This window comes from Fundulus heteroclitus, chromosome 7 (assembly GCF_011125445.2).
Source record: "Fundulus heteroclitus isolate FHET01 chromosome 7, MU-UCD_Fhet_4.1, whole genome shotgun sequence".
In the NCBI taxonomy this organism is placed as follows: Eukaryota; Metazoa; Chordata; class Actinopteri; order Cyprinodontiformes; family Fundulidae; genus Fundulus; species Fundulus heteroclitus.
In genome coordinates, this window is record NC_046367.1 from 13,893,142 (window position 1) to 13,912,464 (window position 19,323).

Below are 19,323 nucleotides of genomic sequence, written 5' to 3' on the forward strand. Positions count from 1 at the left end.
GTCAGACATGTTACACGTCGCTTTGAACGCTTTAAGCTGTTTATCGTGTTGTGTTTTTTGTTTTCCGAGCTGTTGCTTCTCAGACACCAAAAACACCCAGATAGGCTTATTTTTTTTAAACAAGCCTTTAAGCGAAGGGCTTATTTCCTGTGTTCCAGAGGCTGTTTTATTTTTGACCTGCCAGGTGTTTTTAAAGCAAATTTCCGCTTCCTTTTAATGTCCACATGTTTGCAGGCTTCTTTCATCTTTAAACCAGCAGTGATTGTTTTCTGACTGTATGTGAGGCGTAGATCAGATGCCGAATAATAAGCCGTTTTTATCCTGGCAGGTAAAAAATCCTGGAGAAAAAAAGCAACAAAGTTAATCTAAGTTACAACCTTTCTTTGTAATTTTATGAAGTCTGTACCATTGGTTCTAAACTCTGAACCTAATAGTTGTAAAACCCAGAATATGGTGATGAAGAGTGAGCAAAGGTCTGCCACACACCCCTGGTTTCACACTGATGCTGCCATCTAGTGGCCAGAACCATAAAAGAAAACAAAGTTTTTTCTTAACCATTATAAAACAAAATTACTTTTAATTTTTCACTTAAAATGTCCTTGTTTTTGTTATTTACAAATCTATTTTTCAGAACGTTTCTTTTAAATAAAGACAATTAAGTACTTTATTAGTTTAAGCCCTTTTTTAGCAGCCACATTTAAATAGGTCTTTGTGGGTTGATCCTATTGCAGTGAGAGTATTTAAAAAGATCAGGCTAGAGGCTTGTTTATTGTTGTTCCATCACTGTTCTTTTAGTCCCATTTGGAAATCATTTTGCAACTGCGGCACGACCCAAGGTTAATTTGTCCCTTTGTCAATTTAGTTCCCTATTTTCTAACCGCGTGTGTCATCTAGAAAGCATTACGATGCTGCAGACTACAGAACATCCCTGCTTGAAATTCTCCCTCTACACCTATAATCAGAAGCTGTTTTTCTCCTGCATGTGGGATTGTTTCAATTTGCCCCAAAAATTAAAGTCATTCCATGAAGAGCTAAAAGTCATTTCTCTGTACTGGTGTTGTTTGTTGCTATTTTTAGATGTAGACTAGCTGTTGTCTGACCGCCTTCTTGACTCGGCGTTCCCCGTGCAGGAGCGCAGGTGGACCAGTCGGTGTTTGAGGAGCTGATCAAGGAGCGTCTACCGGAGCTGGCGGAGCAGGTCCCGGATCTGTCCACGCTCTCCTCCGTCTCCCTCTCGTGGTTCCTCACGCTCTTCCTCAGCGTGCTGCCCTTCCAAAGCGCCGTCTGCGTGGTGGACTGCTTCTTCTTCCAGGGGATCAAAGCCATCTTCCAGCTGGGCCTGGCCGTGCTGGATGCCAATGCCGCACAGCTGTCCGCGTGCACAGACGACGGACAGGCACTGCTGATCCTCACAAGGTGGGTTTTCTCTCCTCCCCCGTGTGATTTGAAGTCAATTTTTAACCAGCTGCGATCTGGTTCTGTGTCATTTAAGAGTCGGGCCTTAATACGTAAAGCCGGTCCTATTGTGTGAGATCGAACCCTGAATTATGGTTCATCTATGGCAGCCCGAGTGTGAACCCTGCATCATTTTCTCCTCTGCAGTTTCTTAGATCAGGTCGGAAATGAAGAGTCAGATCGTATCCCCTCGACCCCCCCGCCCACCGCAGCGGAAAACAGCAGCGGCGAGGCCGACGTTGCCACTGTGAGACACATAAACATCATCGAGCTCATCAATGAGGCCTTAGGGGTGAGTGCAAGTAAACTATAATAGAAATGACTGAGATCTTATAGCAATACGGCATCTCACTACTTTATATAACGGGATACGAGAAACTGTCTCTTCATTTTTGCTCTTTTTTTTTTTAAGTCCGACTAAACACCGTGATTCTGAGAAGTCCTTTTTTTCTCTTGACAGAAATTTGGAGACCTGACGGTGCGGCAGATCGAGCGCCTCCGCTGTCTGCACAGAATCCGCGTGCTGCAGTCCCATGAAGACACCATTAAGGAAAACACTGTGAGCAGATCTGTCTTGTTTGCTGCCCCAGGGTCCCATGCAGGACCACCCCGTCCCACCCCAGTACTTGACGGCTAATGACTCGCGGCTCTAATGACATTCCTTAGCTCTCTTAAAACTTAAAAAGTGTAACAAATAGCATATTGTTCAAATCTTTTCAAAAAGACGCACCATTTATGAGCGTGCTCTTATGACTGCACAAGCACACCAACATGTCACCCGGACATTTTAGGTTTCATTTTCCACTCTAAGTGTCTGTTACTCAGTTCCTGTAGTGGGGGGGGGGGGGGGGGGGGGGGGGGGGGGGGTGTGTCACTTTAGCTTTGGCCTGAACCGCTTTGACAATGATCAACCATTCCTGCTCTCTGTGTGTTGGCGTGCAGCTGCGACTTTTGTCCACGGACGTCTCCATCCGTCCTGAGGATCTGTCGGACCTTTATGACCTCTTTAAGGTGGTTTCCCCCTCATTCCTCCTCTGATGTCTAATAATCTCCATCCTTCTTCTGACGGCGTGATATTTAACATAAAACTGAATCTGCGTCTCCAGACGGAGCACTTCGTCACGCTGTACTGGGGCGGCAGCAGCTCGGCGGCGGCAGCGGAGGCCGCGTCCTGGCAGCACAGCGACCCCGGCCACTCCTTCGTGGAGCGCCAGTACCGACTGGACCGACCCCAGTTCAAAAGCCTCTACGGGCTGCTGGCGCCGTGGCCGTCCGGGTCGAGCCAGCACGCGGACACGCTGGCCAACCGCACCTTCATCCTGCTGGCCCAGGACCGTGACAACCTGGTCACCTTCAAGGAGTTCGCCAGCTGGCTGGGTGGGTGGGGAGAGCCCTTCATGCTTCTACGCCTCATCTTACGCTGATGGAAAGATAAAACTGCCTCTCTGATGTTTCGTTTTTCTTTTCGTCGCAGACACGCTGTACTGCGGGGAGCTGAATGAGAAAATAAGGCTGCTGTACCGCCTCCACATCCCTCCAGGTGAATTATCTGTGAGCAGGATGGAATAACCTAGAGTGTTTTGATGCTGGCAGGACTGAAAGTGTTGCTCCTCTCTCTCTGTGTGTATCTGTAGCTCTGACGGAGAGCGAGGATGAACCGTCCCTCAGAAGCCCCCTGCTGTCCACCAACCGGCCCCTCTACGTCAACAAGGAGACTCCTGGTTGGTCCAAACACGCATTTGCTTTGCCGCATAATCTGCTTAAATCTGACAAGTCTTTTTCCACACCTTCTAAGATTGTTAGTTCCCCCGTCAAATCTTTTGAATAAAAGAAAGAATAGAAGCCAAAGAAGAGAGAAGGAGAAACTCTTTCAGTAGTTGTGTATCTATTTTCCCTTTTACTGTCACAAAGCAAGCTAATGTCCATGATTAGGTGGCCGCAATGCTCCACACTAGGAAAGGGAAAATCCAACCTAATTTCTCCGTTTAATCTCAATTTACCTTAGGGCGTCTTTTTAGAAAGCTCCGAGCTTTTGTAATTAAAGCTCTCTGGATTAATTGTGAAGTTTCCTCTGATGAGCATGTAGTCCCCAGAGTAGAGGCTTTCTGAAGGATGCTGCAAGATTTTACACATTTTTGAACTAAAAGACAGTTATTTCAGCGGCAATGCTAATAAAATCTTATTTTAAAAGAAATATTTTGCCTGCATATCCAGTGCTTTTAAAAAAAGCAGGTTAACCTTTTGAACTTTTTCACATTTTGTGATTTATTGTGACAAACCGACACACTGCAGCTCATAATAGAGATGGAAAGAATGATATATGTCAGCCAAAAAGCTACTTTTTGCTAAAACTTACATCATAGCGAAGCACTGCCGCCCTCTGAATGCAAACATAGAAATTGTCCTATCAATAGATTCTCCCACCTGAGCTCTCTGCAGCTCCTCCAGAGTTCCCATGGGCTTATTGACTGGTTCACTCTCCATCATTTTTCAGATATTTTTTCATAAAAACCTCAGAAAACCATGCTGTAAAGCGCCTGTAAAATACACTGTAGGTCGTGGTACCACTATGGGACTTGCATTGGATGATTAATTGCTGCATTCATTTAAACCCCTGTAAACGTAGGTCCAGACAGTGGAGAGGAAGTGACAGACTACCAGGAGCAGCTGAAGCAGATGCTGCAGGATTTGGCCAAGGAGAAGGAGAAAGATGCGGACAAACCTCTGCCGCTGATGAATCAGGTGCTGAAAACCAGAGCCACCCGCTTCTGCTCCATGTTTGTACGGGTCTGAGTACAAAAACAAAAATAACGTCTTCCTTCCGTTCCCAGCGAGAGTTCATCCAGTTCTGCAAGACGCTGTACAGCATGTTCCACGGCGACCCGGAGGAGAACGACCTGTTCCAGGCCATCGCCACCGTAACCAGCCTCGTGCTGCAGATCGGCGAGGCGGGCCACCGCGAGCACGCCAAGGCGTGCGAGGAGAAGGCAGCGGGACCCGGCCCGCCGTCCGACGGGGCTCTGGCCGCGGACGACGAGTGGACGGTCAGCTACGCCCAGATCCTGGCCTCGCTGCTCACCGAGCAGGCGCTGGTGAGCTTCTTCGAAAAGCCGGCGGACCTGACGGCTAGAATCGCGCAGGCCAAACAGAATCAGTACCAGCAGCGGGCGAGTTTGCTCACGCTGCAGGGAGGGACCAGGTGACCCACAGGGAGCCAACGCTGGAGCCGCACGCGAGAAGGAAAACGAAGAGAAATGTTCACGGCGGCAACATTTGAGCCAGCAGGAGAGGCTAAGAACCTTAATGCCACAGTTAGTTAAAGCGCAGAAAGACTTTTACTCAATGCTGCCTTCTAACACCACCACGATGTCTCAGAGATCTCCTCTGACCACTTCCTCTGTAACGTTTACACATTCTGACTAATTACAGCGTTATTTAATTTACCTCCTTGATTTCACCAACCTGCTGTTTCCAGAAGACTGCCTTATCGCCACATCGTACCAACAGACCTTACACACAGATTTTACTAAAGCTGAAAAAGGTTCTTTTTCTAATCATTTTTACCGCTTCCGTTTCTGTCATAGGAAATGTTTCCACTTTTCAATTAAAGACGTTTTTAAAATCCGCCACTCTTCATTTCAGTTTCAGTAAATATTTCTCAATTCTTCAGCGTGAAATTACGGTCCTGCAATAAAAGATGCATGTATTGTAATGTTTTAAAACCCCCCTAAATAACAGACATCGGCATTATAAGTCATCATATTTAAAAAGGAGTTAGCCGGGCAGGGTCCGGTCACCAAAAGTCTGGGTGGAAATGAACAAAAGTGATGGACAACAGTGAAAAGAAGGAGGCGCAGGAGTGCTGCAGGAGCTTGTGTGCTTTATTAACTACTGATTAAAGGTAGAGGAGGAGCCTTAGCCAGGACTCCAACCATCGGATGAGACAAAACACACATATAATGCTTATTAGCCAGCCTTCGTTTTAAGAGAAGGAAGACGGATGCTTATTTCATTCGGTTCTGTAGGAGTGGTTTGACTCCTATTCAGTTATTCGTTCAGACCTTAAATAGTCATTACTGGATCTAGTCCGGACTTTTTAGAAGGAAAATAGCTCGGACGGAAAGGGTACGTTAAATTACGCTATCAAACCGGTGAAATGTACAAAAAAACAGTGGGTCAGGCTGTCTGTCAGTGGGTTGTGCTCTCCCACGACGGCGTCTTGGAACGATCTAAAAACAGTCATTTTATAGAAGGCGTGTTCTGTTAAAGCCAGTGTTGGTGTCACGTCATGAAGCTTGCGTCACATCCACAGGAAGCACGGCGGCAGCGGGCGAACAACGGCAGACTCGATGAGAAGTACGACGCGGATAGAATACTGCTGAGGAGCAAGAAGAAGGTAAAAAGCTACAGATTGCACTAAGCCACGGTGGTGACGGCAGGAGGGACCGGTCGGCGTGTCCTGTGGATGGGTCTCGCCCACTCTGGAGGGACGATGGGCGGGCTCCGTCTTTAGATTGCTTCCACGTAGTTGGCGGGCAGCATGCCGGTCTTGCCGCTGCGCTGCACGGTGCCGTACATCCAGCCCTCGTCGATGGACTGCACGTTGACGATGACGTCGCCGTCTTTGAACGACACCTCGTCGCTGTCCGCCGCCGTGTAGTCGTACATGGCGCGCACGGTTTTCTGGAGGGGGAGACAGAGAGACGCTGTTTGAGAGGAGGCTGAAGCTGGGACATTTTCAGGAGAGGTGAAAGGTCAAAACAGAAATCCTGCGCGTGATTCATACTCAAACATTTACCCAGAGGCATGAAGGTCTTTTTTTTTTTCTTTTTAGCTTTGGGCTTTGATTTATGCATTCAACCTTTTTTTTTTTTTTTCAGGGTGGACTGATTATACTTTACTTCAACGTCACTGGTTTTTAAAGCAAGACCTAAGTGCACAGGATGAATTTATTTTAGATTGTTTTAATCCACACAAGGAACAGAAAAATAAAATCACACAGCTTCAATAATATTTAATAATTATGATTTTTGGTTGACCATGCTTACTAGGAATTATAGGGGTGTGCTTAGGCTGTCGCAGAAGAAGTCTGATCTGCATAACTGGCTTGCATATGTTTCAACCATGTGACCATGTCATCACCCTGCGAGGAAAGAAGTTGTTTATGCCGCCCACACAGACATGCCAAATGCCTTCGGAGCAGCGCCTTTATGCTCTGATGACACAACGATCGAGCTGTTTGGCTACAGCCACGCAGCAGATGTTTGCAGGAGTCAGTCCGAGGCTTTCAAACCAGAGAACACCAATGCATGCCTTCGAGCAAGGTGGTAGTAGCGTCACTGGGGCTCCGTTTTACCGCCAGGGGCACAGATGCACAAAGTGGGGAAAAAATGATAAAGGAGAACCGCATCCAAATGTTTCATCTCAATATCTCAGAGCAGAACATCAGAGCAGTGATCCCGGTCCCATGTTTCCAGCAGACTGTGAGTATACCATGAATGTGTATTACTAACCCCAGTGGTAGATGGGTGTGAGGGGATGGAGGAGACCGTGGTCTGTTGGGTGGCCACAGATGACGACCTCTGTTGCAGCTCCACGGTCTTGGTCTGCTGGTAGCCTGCAGACGTTAGACAAACGACCAGGTGAGGGACAGCCATACTGCCAGTAAAAGCTCTGACGCATTAGGAGTACACCAAGCGCTGCTAAAATGAGTTCTGTTACCCATGGAGCTGGCCATGAAGCCGTTACTGTAGAGAGACAGGTGGTGGTCCACGTCCTGGGACACCTCGGACTTCTCGTCAGCCATGCCGCTCAAGGCGCTGGTGGAGCGGGAGTGCTCCTTGCTGCGACGTTGGGCTTGCACTGTCGGAACGGTGGGAAGGAAGCACAAACGGCATGCGGTCAGTGTGGGAGAGATCAAAGGTGCATTTTAAATAGTTCACCAGCATCACGAGAGGCTATTTGTTAAGTTGAGGCAATGACAGCATCAAGGTTTGGAGTAAGGACCCACAACTGCTGCTTCTCAGTCTTTGACATTCATTTCTAAATACAAACAAAGTCTGCAAAACGAAAGAAAGAAAGAGAAGGAGAGGAGGTATGATCAAACGCAGGACACGAAGGAGGAGAGAAGAAAGGACACAAGGCAAGGAAGTAGAATGGGGGGGGGTTAAAGATGAGGAAGTAAGGAATGGCAAAGGGGGTTGAAGAAAAGACACAATGAAGGTAAGGAAAGGAATACTAAAAGGTACAAAAGGGACAAAAAGGAAAGACAAGAAAATTAATGAGGAAAGGAAAGACAGAAGGAAAGAATGGATAGAAGTAAAGGAAGGATAGAAAAGGAAGTAAAAGAAAAGCAAAGCAAAGGGGATTAAACACATGGGGTAAAAAAAATGGACATAAGGGGAGGAAAGAAAGGATGGAAGAACAGAAAAAAGGGAGGTAAGACAAGAATGGAAGGACAGAGGGAAGGAAGGAAAGAAAAAGGGCGAAAGAATGTGCATGGAACGAAGGAATATTGTGGAACATCATGAGGAAAGAACAAAGAAAGGAAAGAAAATGGGACATCAGCGAAGAAGAAAAGGGACAAGGAAAGAAGGGCACCTTATTCAACCAACGACAGTTGAATAAGGAATAATAATACGGGGAATTCAAATATTTTTTAGTTCTCATTTTCCTTTTCCATACATGGAAAATCCTCAGATTAAATCTCATACTTTTCCGAACTTTTCTTGTCTGCTAGACGCCCTGTTCTGGGAATAAACCCATCACTCTGACTCTTAGCGACCACCAGCAATCAAGTCAGAGCGGAGCTTCTGAATCCATCTCGTGATCTGAATCTCACCTGACATCATGTGCAGACTCCTGGACTGGATGTTGTCCTCAGCTGGGTCATAGTCGAACACCGAGCCGGGGTTGGTGCGCCACACCCGCAGATCTGCAGGACAGAGAAGTGATAGGATGGGTTCCAGCTCAGTGTCTAATTTCTCACACAGAGGAGAAAAGGTGTTTATTTCACAGCAAGCGTAGGACCGCGTTTATTTTCAAAAAGAGAACAATCCTAGTTATTTCTATCCTTTAATATGCACAAGGATATAGCACAGGTGAAAGCAATATTTATTCATCAGTTTGAATTATTTATAGCCGGCATCTAAAACTATTGGGTCCTGGCAATGACGAGCAGAGGTATTGGTCTGCGTTGACGGTACCGGTGACGGTCTCCTGGTCGTGCTCCATGGCGCGTCTCTTCTCCATCTCCACCACACGCCTCTGGATGCCGCGGTAGCTGATGTCGCTGAAGTCCTGCGTGTTCTTCTTCACGCGCTCGGTCACCAGGTCAGAGGTGGTGGGAGTGAAGCTGCCCTTGCTCTTCTCGAAGTCTTCGTGGTATTTCACCTGAATGAGAGAAATCAAAGTCATGAAGGCGCTGCTTTTTTTTTTTTTAGTCGAGCCCCGATACCATGACATGTTGTCATGGTACCCCTTATTACCTCGGTTTATTCCATTAGGATTTGTTGTGATTGTTGTGCATGATAGTGAAGTGGAGGTAAAATTATGCGTGAAGGGTGGTGGTGGCAGTGTCATGCTGTGGGAATGCACAATGATCCCGAACAAACACCCAGAGCTATGGTGGAATACTTTGTTAGAAAATGGCCCAGTCAAAGTAACCCAAACCCAAATCCGTCAACACAGAGATTCTCCATCCAGTCTGATTATTTTCCACAGAACAAAGGACATAAATTATAGCTTCTAGACATGGAAAGCTGGTAGAGAATAGAGACATACCAATTTTTATTTTATAATTTTTTTAAAGTAGTTTTATTGGAAGATGCGTCTGCAAAGTTTTGACTCGGGGTATGCTAAAGAAAAGCATTACTTTTAATTGATTTATTCAAAGTAATGCTTCTTTATTGGGGGGTTTTACCCTCCCCAATAAAGAAGTGGACCTCGCTACAAAAAACTAAAATAAATTCATATATAGATATATATATATATATATATATATATATATATATATATATATATATATATATATATATATATGAAGAAGTGTGGAGGAATCTTGTGTTAGGATTTTGTACCCTCATTAAAGTGATTTGCCCCCATGGTTTGTTGGTACAAACTAGGAATTTGACTTTAGATTCCAACCCTTGGTTGTTGCTCCTTTAACCTGATCTATTGCATAAAATCCCAGAAAAATACACCAAAGTTTCTGATGGAAATGGGACAAAACATGAAAAGGTTCAGGGTGAATGGATACTTGGGGAATCTATTAATCTGACAGGTCTAGTCCGATCATTTTAGTCATTTTTGCTGTGATCTAAAGTTTATTCTGTAAACTGCAAATTATAAAAACAGGACTCCCATATCTGAAACAAACTTAGTTGCCAAGCCTATATAAGAGTTGGGTAAATATGTGGGACTAACTGGATGGTTGGCTCAATCCAGAAGACCTCATACTGTGAGCTAAGAGCCAAATTTAAATTAACCATACAGTATGAGCCAATTATGTTTTGTTATTAATTAAATTTGTATTTTTTGTGGATAATCTAGTTAAGGTTGTTTATTTTACTTTATTGTTTGATATTTGTTTTGAGATAAAATTTTGATTATTTAGTTATGTTTCTTTGCTTCTGGTTAGTTATGAGCAATTTGGGTAGATTAACTTTATAAAAAGGCTGTCAGTGGTAGGACCAGCATGCATCTGGGTGGGCGTATGTTTTTTTTTTTTTTTTACCAGCACAAGAGAAGCAGGGAGGAAAATGTTTGTCCATTTCTGTTTGCTTGCTTGCAAAGGAGAAATAAACCACAAATAAAGGACTTCACCTGGAAATTTTATTTATTTTTGCCTGCGTAAATTACTCGTCCATGGTGCATCTGTGGCCCTTGTGGATTTTTTTGTGATGTCAAAGCCGGGCCACAACACCTACATGGGTATTAAAGGAACCTTACCCCAGAAATGATGCGCTGCGTCTCTCTGACACGCCTCATCTCAGGCGTATCCAGAACGAAGGCGGCCTTGCCCTGGACCTGCCTGCGGAAGCTGTCGGAGTACAGCACCTGGAGGAGGAAGAGGAGGACAGTGAGGGTCTGAGATCTGCATCGGTCAGCGCATCAAGAGCACAGAGAGGAAAATCTCAGAGGGCACGCAGAGGATTACTGGCAAATCAGACCAATGAATTAGCAGGAGGATTATTTTTCTTTTCTTTTTTCTTTATTAGGAGATGAGGAGTTAGAAGAAACAGAGTTACGTTCCGGTCTTCAGAGGGTGAACGGAGGGGGGGTAAAAAAAAAAAGAGGCGGTGGAGCAGTCTAAAGAACAAAAGAGGTTAGAGGGGAGGACGTGTGGGCACACCGCAGCGGCTGGGATTAAACGTATTCACAGAGAGAGAGAGCATTAATGAGATTAACTAAAGCAGGGGTGGGCTCGGTTAGAAGAAGGTTAACAGGAGGTGGAACACGTCTTAGTAGGAATATGTTCTTGCAGTGCTTCTGAAGGTACCGAGCTAATGTTTTCTTGGTTCCTTTTGACTCGCTCCATCTCAGGAGTAAAGACCACAGGAGTTCCCTTGGCAGAACTGTCCTTATACAACACCTAAAGGACATAAGCAGAGCCCCCAGGAGGGCCGGTCAGACACCTTTAAACCATTACGGCCACAGCGCTAAAGCACACTTTTCACAGTGGACTCAAAAACAAACTAATTTATTCTTTTTTATATATATATATATATATATATATATATATATATAAAGATGCATTGGCCCTGGTTTGAATAGCCAGGATCTCTGCTGCAGGAACAAAAACATGTACGAAAAAAAAAACAAAAAAAAACAATCCTCACATCTCAGCAGAAGATTTAGCTTCTCATTGGCTGCTGTTAAAAAAGACAATTAAGTAGAATGGCACAGATTGATGAAGGAAAAGCTTGGCTGCGGGTTAGGAAACGTCGTATTAAGAGGCCAAAGAGGCAGGAATGACGTAGAAGATTAAAAGAGGAAAAACAAAGAGGATGAGGGAGGATAAGAGAGGAAGGTGGAAATGATGGCGAAATTAGGGGTGAAAACGGCGGGAGCTCAAGAAATCTGCAGACTGAGCCTTAAATAAAGATGGATGGGATGAGGAGGAGATGATGGAGGAGGAAAGAGAGAGAGAGAGAGAGGGAGGGAGAGAGAGAAGAGGGGAGTGATGGTGGAAACTACAGTCTACGCTCAGAGGTTAGGAGCACACGTGGTTTCGGCTTGGTTCCACTACCGAGCTGATGTGCTTCTGGGTTTCTTTGACCCGCTTCACCTCGGGCAGGTCCGGTATTGCTGTGCCTCGACCCAGAGAGTCCTTGTATTTAATCTAGCAAAGAAATGTCGGAGGGTCGCATATGCGGGGACAGCAGAAGAAGAGAAGAGGCAGATCAGTAACAGACAAATGGCACAACGACAGACAGACAGAAAGAAAGAACACACACACACATACACACAACAGAGAAAACATAAATGGAATAAAAAATAAATATGTTCAGGAAAAATGCTAAATTACTGATCCTGAGAACTGGAGAAGGACTTCATGCTAGAGAAAGGAGAGGTGTTTAGCTCATTCCCTAGGTACGTAGGAGCTACAGGTACTGTCAGAGGTTTACATATACGCCATTCATCAACACAAAGGTCTCTGTGGGATTTTTAAAGCTGCACTTGAACGGTTCTGTTTTCTTTGGAGGGGGTTACAACATGTACAACTTCACTGGATCTTTAAAAAAAAAAAAGCACTGGATGAAAAACTTTGAATTTATTGCAGATTTCTCTCTAAATCTCTCTCGGCAAAAATATATATATATATTCGTCCCCACGAATATTTGAACAATGATTTGTAAGCAAACTGCAGGGGATTCAAATGCTTTCTGTAACCACCAGCCACCTCCTGAAGTCATTCTGACGGGACATTTAGTCATTCCTCAGAGCAGAGCTCATGTTATACTGGCCCACTTCCTGCCACAGACCTTGCTTTTAGGGTTAGTCCAAAATGTTTGGAGGTGGTGTTAAGGCTCGGGCTGTCAGCCAGGTTTAACCGCAGCCTGCTTTGTACTTTCCAGACCAGCGTTGGTGTGTGTTTGGGATCGTCATCACGTGTTCGGGTCCAAGTCTGAAGCATCTAGCTGTTCATCTGAGAAGAAGTCGAGGAATCCAGAGGCAGGATTTTTGAACTGTGACCAGTCTGTGCAAGGAGACCAATCGCTTCAAATGAACTCCAGAGGTGCTTTTGCACACCTAATCCCGCCTTTTAAGGATCCCTTAGGATGTATGTCGCATCCTCGTACCAACCTGGTAAAACAACCGTTCAAATGCAGCATTAAAATCCCACTATTTGTATGACATTGGTGTCCAAGATGGGCATATGTAAACCTCTGTATGTGAGAGGGTGGGTTTGATGGGACATCTTTTAACATCTAGATGACCAGAGGGGGCTCAGGAGGAGAGTTGTTACGTCAAGGTGGTGGAGAGAGATGAAGAGGGAGGAAGGGGGGGGGGGGGGGGCAGAAGGATGAAGGGTCGGGATAGGAGGCTAGAGGGTCACTGCTGTGAGGTACCGTGCTAATGTTTTCTTGATTGCGTTTGACTCTCTCCATCTCTGGGGTCTCTGGCACTGACGTGCCCTGTCCCACTCCTTCTTTGTAACGATGCTTGGAACGAGACAACACACAGAACAGTCACGTACGGCGGCGGCACACTCCACGGCAGATTAGTTATCAGTTCGGGGAGGAGAGGAATCGTCAAAAAAATAAATAAACCAAGGTGGAAACTGTTTTTAAAATCAAGTCTGGAATAATTTCTGGCTAAAAGGAATGATTCATGGAAAAATAGTTAGGATGGAGGAGGATAAACCAGCACTATAAAAAGAGAAATGTGTATTTTTTAAAAAAAACAGAAAGACATGAGGGATATAAGGATGGGAGGGGTCACTGCAGTGGTTTTCCTCTACCAGGCTGATATTCTTCTGGGTTTCTCGGACCCGCTTCACCTCAGGGAGATCTGGTATGGTTGTGCCTTGACCCACAGATTCCTTGTACTGTATCTGCCCATTGCAAATGTCACAAAGGTACACAGTGAGATCGCTTCTTATGCTTCGTGCACACTAGTCAGGTCCATCCATTCATACTTGATTACACATTAATAACCGCTGATAATAAAAGCGGTTAAATCACTCGTGGTGGTTCCAATATTTACGATATTAGTTTCCTTTCTTTAATTTAGACCTAACCGTTAATACATTTAGTAGAAGTACCAACAAAGTTCCTGTAGACGGTGAAAATGTTAATTTTTGGGAACAAGCTCTGTCATAGTTGAGTCCCTATCTATTTATACTCAATCTACTCAGAATCAGAATCAGAATCTGATTCTGATCTGAAACGTCAGCGGATGCCCAGATACCACAGGGACGGCCACATTTACTGGAACCTCTGGTAGAAATGTCTTAAACTCCTTCAATTAAATCCATCATTATATTGCACTTAGCCTAATATACTATTGCACAAGACTAGTTCCTCTCTAAGGCTCTTCACACAGATTTTCTTTAGAATTTAGGTCTGGGACTGAGATTTGTTCTTGGAAGTAGGTTGATTGTGTTAATTTAGCCGTGTGTATTGGATTGTAGAAAAATCTATTTTAGGTTTGGTGGAGGATCTCTTAATGTTTCTAAGAGTTCCCGATGCTACGCCCTCTGACTATCCAGAGCGTTTGTAAGAGAAAGGCCCGCAGTATCACAGATCCTCCACCATGCTTAACAGTGGGTGACCTTTTTTCAGTCATTTGGCCTTTATTTTTAGGTAAATCTTAGTCTCGTCTGAACAAAAGACGGCGTCCCAGTAGTTTATCGTGCTCTTCCTGTTTGCAGAAAAAAAGAGCCCTTTTTTCTGGCCTCGACACCAAAAAGCAGTTGTAGATGGGGTCTGACTGTTGTTTGCTCGATGTATGACCTCAAGATGTCCATTTCTGCTGAGGCTCTCTTACAGTGAGTCACAGCTATGGGACGTGGTCCTGCCAACAGGCCAGTGGCTAAAAGAAAATGTGCCACTGTGTCATTTCCCATTCATGCCCCATTTTAACAGAAAGGCCCAACTTGATCAACTTGAAAAAGTTAAGTATAAATTCAAAAGATGAGTTACTCTTATTTTATTATTGTTAAAGGCGCTCAACACCTTTGCCTCCAGTGCTTTTATTAAAAACCTCTATATCTGAACATGGTAATTAATTTTTTTTACCTAATATTTCCAGCGTCAGATTAAAGCATGGCAATCGAAAATTCACTTTTACCTTCTTTACCAGGGCTGCCAATAAATGTGGCTGGTGCTGTACATCCTGGAGCAAAGAAAATTAAGAACCCCTGAATAAAATCAAGTACTGAAGCAATTTGTCCTCTTGCAGCGGCTCAAGGATAAAGGATCATATTGTTGATTCACTAAGTCCTTCCCTGCTGATGGTAGACATCAGCCTACTCATAATTTTGGCCATCTAGAGCACTGTTGAAGCTGGTATGCTAAATAAATAAAAAAAAATCATACCATTGCAAACCTACATTTCAATGTTAACTCCTGTTAGAATGCCTCATTAGCTTCATTCTCGGATTAGGATAAAAAACAAATAAATCTACTAAGAAAACCAACAGATACATTTGCCTCAAACAAAAAGTTGAACTGAAAACGTTTACGCGGAGATATTACATGGGAGGTCAGTTCAGGGGTTTTCTCTCAGTTACTCGACTATAAGGGAGAATGGATGGAGAGCCGAGAGGCTGGGTGGTCAGGGGGGGTATGATGGGGGGGCAGGGTCACTCGCTGGAGTACCGTGCTAATGTTGCGCTGGTTACGTTTGACTCGCTCCATCTCGGGGGTTTCGGACAAGGCCGTCCCGCCTCCCACATCGTCTTTGTAATGAATCTTTGTGGGGATGAGGGACAAAAGCGTGAACCAGAAGTTAGCCCGATCTTTTCTCTCGCTCATGCTTTAAAGTTAAACTCCAGATTATTCGCAATTTAGATGAACAACACCTTGAGAGCACAGACAGACAAAGGCAACGAAAAAACAACAACATAAGAACGAATTAAAAGCACACGAGAAAGCACAAGATCACGACTGTGAACACACACAAGCTCTGCACTGGCGGCTACAAACTTTAGCGTACAAGACTAATCTTAAAGGGTTAGTTGCATCCATTAAAAACGCTGGGTCTAACAACGGACAGTTCAATTACTTGTTCCAAAGAGATGGGAGCTTCACGTCAGAGTTTGTTAAAAATGAGCAACGACAAACCCAAAAAAAGGTTAAAGATGGGAGAAAAAAACTGTTAAAAAAACCCAAACTATCACGCCATAAATACCAAGCTGAAATTCTTTGTGTTTTCTTTAACACGGAGCATTTCTGGAGTGTCCTTAACAGTAGACACTTTTCCCTTTGTGTTTTTTAGGTCAATCTGGTACTGAAGCTACAAAAAAGAAGGGAAAGATGGTGCGGTTAAAAACGTCTGAAGGCTAAAACAAGAGGGAAGGCAGTGCTAAAAACAGAGAACACAAAATTACTGCATTACTTCTTACGCTGGCTGAAGCACAAATAACGACACCATAAACACTTACAGGAGAAAACCAGACAGAATTAAAAAAACATCTTAAACATCTTACTATAAACAAAGATGGAGAGAGAGGAGCGAGGCGGCAACAATGAAGTCAAAACGGAGGTTTTTCCCGCGCAGCAGACACAGGAGGTCTTTTCTAACTTACGGTGCTGAAGTTCCTCTGGTTCTCACGGACTCTCTGCATCTCTGGAGTGTCCAGGACCGGCACGTAGTGAGACATGGTCTTCTCAGCCTCCTCTCTGTACTTTTTCTGTTGGGACGATAACGACAGTTGTTCGGTTTCAGACGTACTCGCGGGGCAGGACCGGGAGCTGAAAGTCTCCAGGTTGTTTGCTTCCATCCAGCAGCGTACCTGGCTGACGATGTTCCTCATCTGCTGAGCGTGGATGATGTCCGGGGTGTCGATGACAGTAGTGTAGCTGGCTCTGTCCATCTCGGCGGTCTGTTTGTACTTAGTCTGAAGGACAGAAACCGTCGGTGAGGACTTTCTAATGTGGCGGCGACTGAAAACACACGACAGTTCGTCAAATACGCAACGGATAAAGTCTCCTGCGTCGATGTCCGTTGACCTTTGTCACACGTTGCCATGTCACAACCACTAACCCTAATGTATTTTCTTGGGATTTCATTAGTGAGACTAACAGCGGTAGTACAAGCAGGGCACAACTTTAAAGTGAAGGGAAAATTCACCGCGTTTTTAAGATTTCACCAATGAAATCTGAAGCGAGTGGAAAGCAGTTGTAATTTTTTTTTGCCCTTTCTTCTTTACGAAACAACTCAATTTCAGTAAGATTGGATGGAGTGCATGTCCAGCTGTGCCCCAGATTCTGAAGGGGATTTAGGTCCAGGCTTTGATCGGCCCAGTGTAACAAATTGAATCTTCAGGATCTAAAGGACTCAATTTTAGCTCTGACTTTACGTTTATGGTTGTTATCTTGCTGGAAGGTGAACCGCTGCCTCAATCTGAAGTCTTTTGCTGTGTCTAAGGGTTATTTTCCCCCTATAGCTACTCTATATTTAGCTCATTCGGTCTTCCTGACAACTCTCATCATCTTCCGTCTTTGCTGGAGAGCAGCGTCCCCACGGCAGAATGCTGCAACCACCACGTGTCAATGTGGGGATCAGTTTGAGTGTTCAATAAACATTGCAATCTTGGTTTCATCTGGACAGATCTTCCACGTATTTGCCCTCCTTCATGGCTTGCTGCAAACTGCAAACAGGACCCGTTATTGGCTGCCATTCAACAGCGGTTTCTCCCATGGGTTCAGATGTGTGGAGTGCACAGAAAATGGCTGTCCTGTTATAATATTCCCCCCACCTGAGCTGCGGATTTATGCAGCTCCCCAAGAGTTGCAATGGGCCTCTTGGCTGCTTCACTTGTTCTCCTTGCACACCCTCTCAGCTCTGGCCGACAGAAATGTTTTGGTGGGCTTATAGTTGTGCCATACTCTTTCCATTTTTAGATGGTGCTCCATGTTTAGCAGCTCCGCAGCAAAAACTGTTTTATTATTCAACAAACGTCCCTGAAAACCGCTTTAAAAATTATGACCCAAAAAGAATATAAAGATGTCTAGGCAACCCCTTCACTCCTAGAGACGCTAAGCTCACAACAAAATGTATTTAAGGGCTAAGAAAGTGGATTTTGCCCCTTTAAGCCCACATTTCTGTATTCAATGTTTTTTTATTGGTTAATATTCTAATTTTAAATGTTGTGTTTTAAATTACTGTAAGCAAAAAAAAATCATTAGAATTAGCAGAATTAAAAGCTTGAAATTACTCCAATAAATCTGTGTCATTTATTCTTAGTATTCAGTTATATTTAACAAATTAATCGGGTGATTTTGTTGTAAATTTTATTTACAAGTATGAGTGTTAAGAGGGCTGCATACTTATGCATTCCACAATTTTTTGATTTAACTGTCTGGGACTCTGCATTTCACCATTATGCATTGCTTTGTGTCGGCTCTATAAGACAAAATCCCAACCAAATTAATTGAATTTTGTCACTGTAATGTGAGAAAATTGTGAAAGCGTACTTTTGCAGGACACTGAGCCCCACGCTGACGCATTCAGGCAACATGACAACAGACCTGACTGAGGATATCTGTCGCATTCCTGGCTCGCATAAAGTCCGGGGTGTCTGTAGCCAAAGCCAACATTCCTTTGCCCTTGATCTCCTGCTCCAGCGACTTCTTGTACTCCCTCTGCAAACGTGAAAACGTACAAATGTCAGCAATATCGTTTGCCAATCCCAATTGGATATAAAACAACCACATTTGGACTCTTTCATACTGAGGAGGGCTGCAAAAACACCTAGGGGGAACAGAGGAGGTTAGCAGGAATTAGGGATTGGATTTAGGGAATGTAAATGATGTATGACGATGTGGAGCGCCACTAACAACCAAAGAATGGGAGTCAAGACAGTGCGTTCATCATTCATCTGCTTTTAATGAGATTATTTCTTTGGAATCAACTACGACCCAACCAATTTCTAGTTTCAAGAGGCCCCCAGAGATTATCTCTCAGAAACAAGGAAGGGTGACGAGTAAGAGTTTAAGGAAGCAATTGTTGTTGTTTTTTTAACTACAGAGCGATGGAAGATTAGTCATGTCAAAAAGCAGGAAGCAAGAAAGTGAATCAAACCCTCGTAGTGGGGCGGTGCAGCTTGGTTAAGCGGGGGAGGGCGGTTCCCCGTGAGGGGGGGTTAAGGGTAGTCAGTAAGAGGAGAGCGTGATGCCACCTCCGTCACCTCTCAGTCAGCCGTACCTCACACAGGATTTGAGTGGCATTCTTTGCCCTCAAAAGCTCCGGAGTTTCCTCCAGTACAGTTAGCCCTTTACCCTTCACTCCCTCCTCTAGATCCTTCCTGTACTCTTTCTACACAACGGAAGAAAGACAAGAGAGACTGCAGAGATGGGCACACAGACAGGCAAGGCCAAGGCATACAGACAAATTAAGGCTCAAAGTCACCAATATCTCACAAAAAAAAAAAAAAAAAAAGAAATAGACCACAGATGTTACATTATTGCAACTCGAAACATTTTAGCAGAGAGAAAGTGGAGATATTGCTGACTTAGGCAAAGACCCTGTAAATAGACATGGTGAAACAAATTGTACAGGATAACACATGAAAAAGTAGTTTCAGAACAAGAAGGAGAAAGGAAAAAAAAAATCAGCATTTCAGTGAAATCAGCACTTGTTCATTTCAACCACTGCATGCACTCATAAGGGAAGCTGCTACGTAAAGACAAGGGGGTG

At 44.4% G+C, this 19,323-nt stretch overlaps 2 protein-coding genes across 30 annotated transcripts in view; one reads left to right on the forward strand and one right to left on the reverse strand.

The window, feature by feature from the left end:
* LOC105930350 (TBC1 domain family member 8) overlaps positions 1–5,078 on the forward strand; it is a 33,210-nt gene extending 28,132 nt beyond the window's left edge. Inside the window, exons 12-20 of the mRNA XM_012868536.3 lie at positions 1,131–1,416; positions 1,603–1,747; positions 1,916–2,014; positions 2,398–2,466; positions 2,562–2,832; positions 2,930–2,995; positions 3,090–3,176; positions 4,082–4,197; positions 4,287–5,078. Coding sequence (XP_012723990.2) covers positions 1,131–1,416; positions 1,603–1,747; positions 1,916–2,014; positions 2,398–2,466; positions 2,562–2,832; positions 2,930–2,995; positions 3,090–3,176; positions 4,082–4,197; positions 4,287–4,658 — 1,511 coding nt within the window. The 3' untranslated portion in view covers positions 4,659–5,078. The remainder of the gene's footprint in view (positions 1–1,130; positions 1,417–1,602; positions 1,748–1,915; positions 2,015–2,397; positions 2,467–2,561; positions 2,833–2,929; positions 2,996–3,089; positions 3,177–4,081; positions 4,198–4,286) is intronic.
* Positions 5,079–5,315: 237 nt separating this feature from the next.
* Positions 5,316–19,323, reverse strand: part of neb (nebulin) — a 72,588-nt gene continuing 58,580 nt past the window's right edge. For 19 of the 29 annotated variants that reach the window (XM_036138976.1, XM_036138997.1, XM_036138993.1 and 16 more), the window contains 16 exons: positions 18,832–18,942; positions 18,156–18,269; positions 16,418–16,522; positions 16,211–16,315; positions 15,814–15,918; positions 15,282–15,374; positions 13,421–13,513; positions 13,029–13,121; positions 11,705–11,797; positions 10,955–11,047; positions 10,405–10,512; positions 8,661–8,847; positions 8,297–8,389; positions 7,177–7,317; positions 6,969–7,072; positions 5,316–6,138 (listed from right to left, as the gene is read on the reverse strand). In XM_036138976.1, coding sequence (XP_035994869.1) covers positions 5,965–6,138; positions 6,969–7,072; positions 7,177–7,317; positions 8,297–8,389; positions 8,661–8,847; positions 10,405–10,512; positions 10,955–11,047; positions 11,705–11,797; positions 13,029–13,121; positions 13,421–13,513; positions 15,282–15,374; positions 15,814–15,918; positions 16,211–16,315; positions 16,418–16,522; positions 18,156–18,269; positions 18,832–18,942 — 1,812 coding nt within the window. In that variant the 3' untranslated portion in view covers positions 5,316–5,964. The other 10 variants (XM_036139005.1, XM_036138983.1, XM_036138984.1 and 7 more) reach the window with 9 other exon arrangements.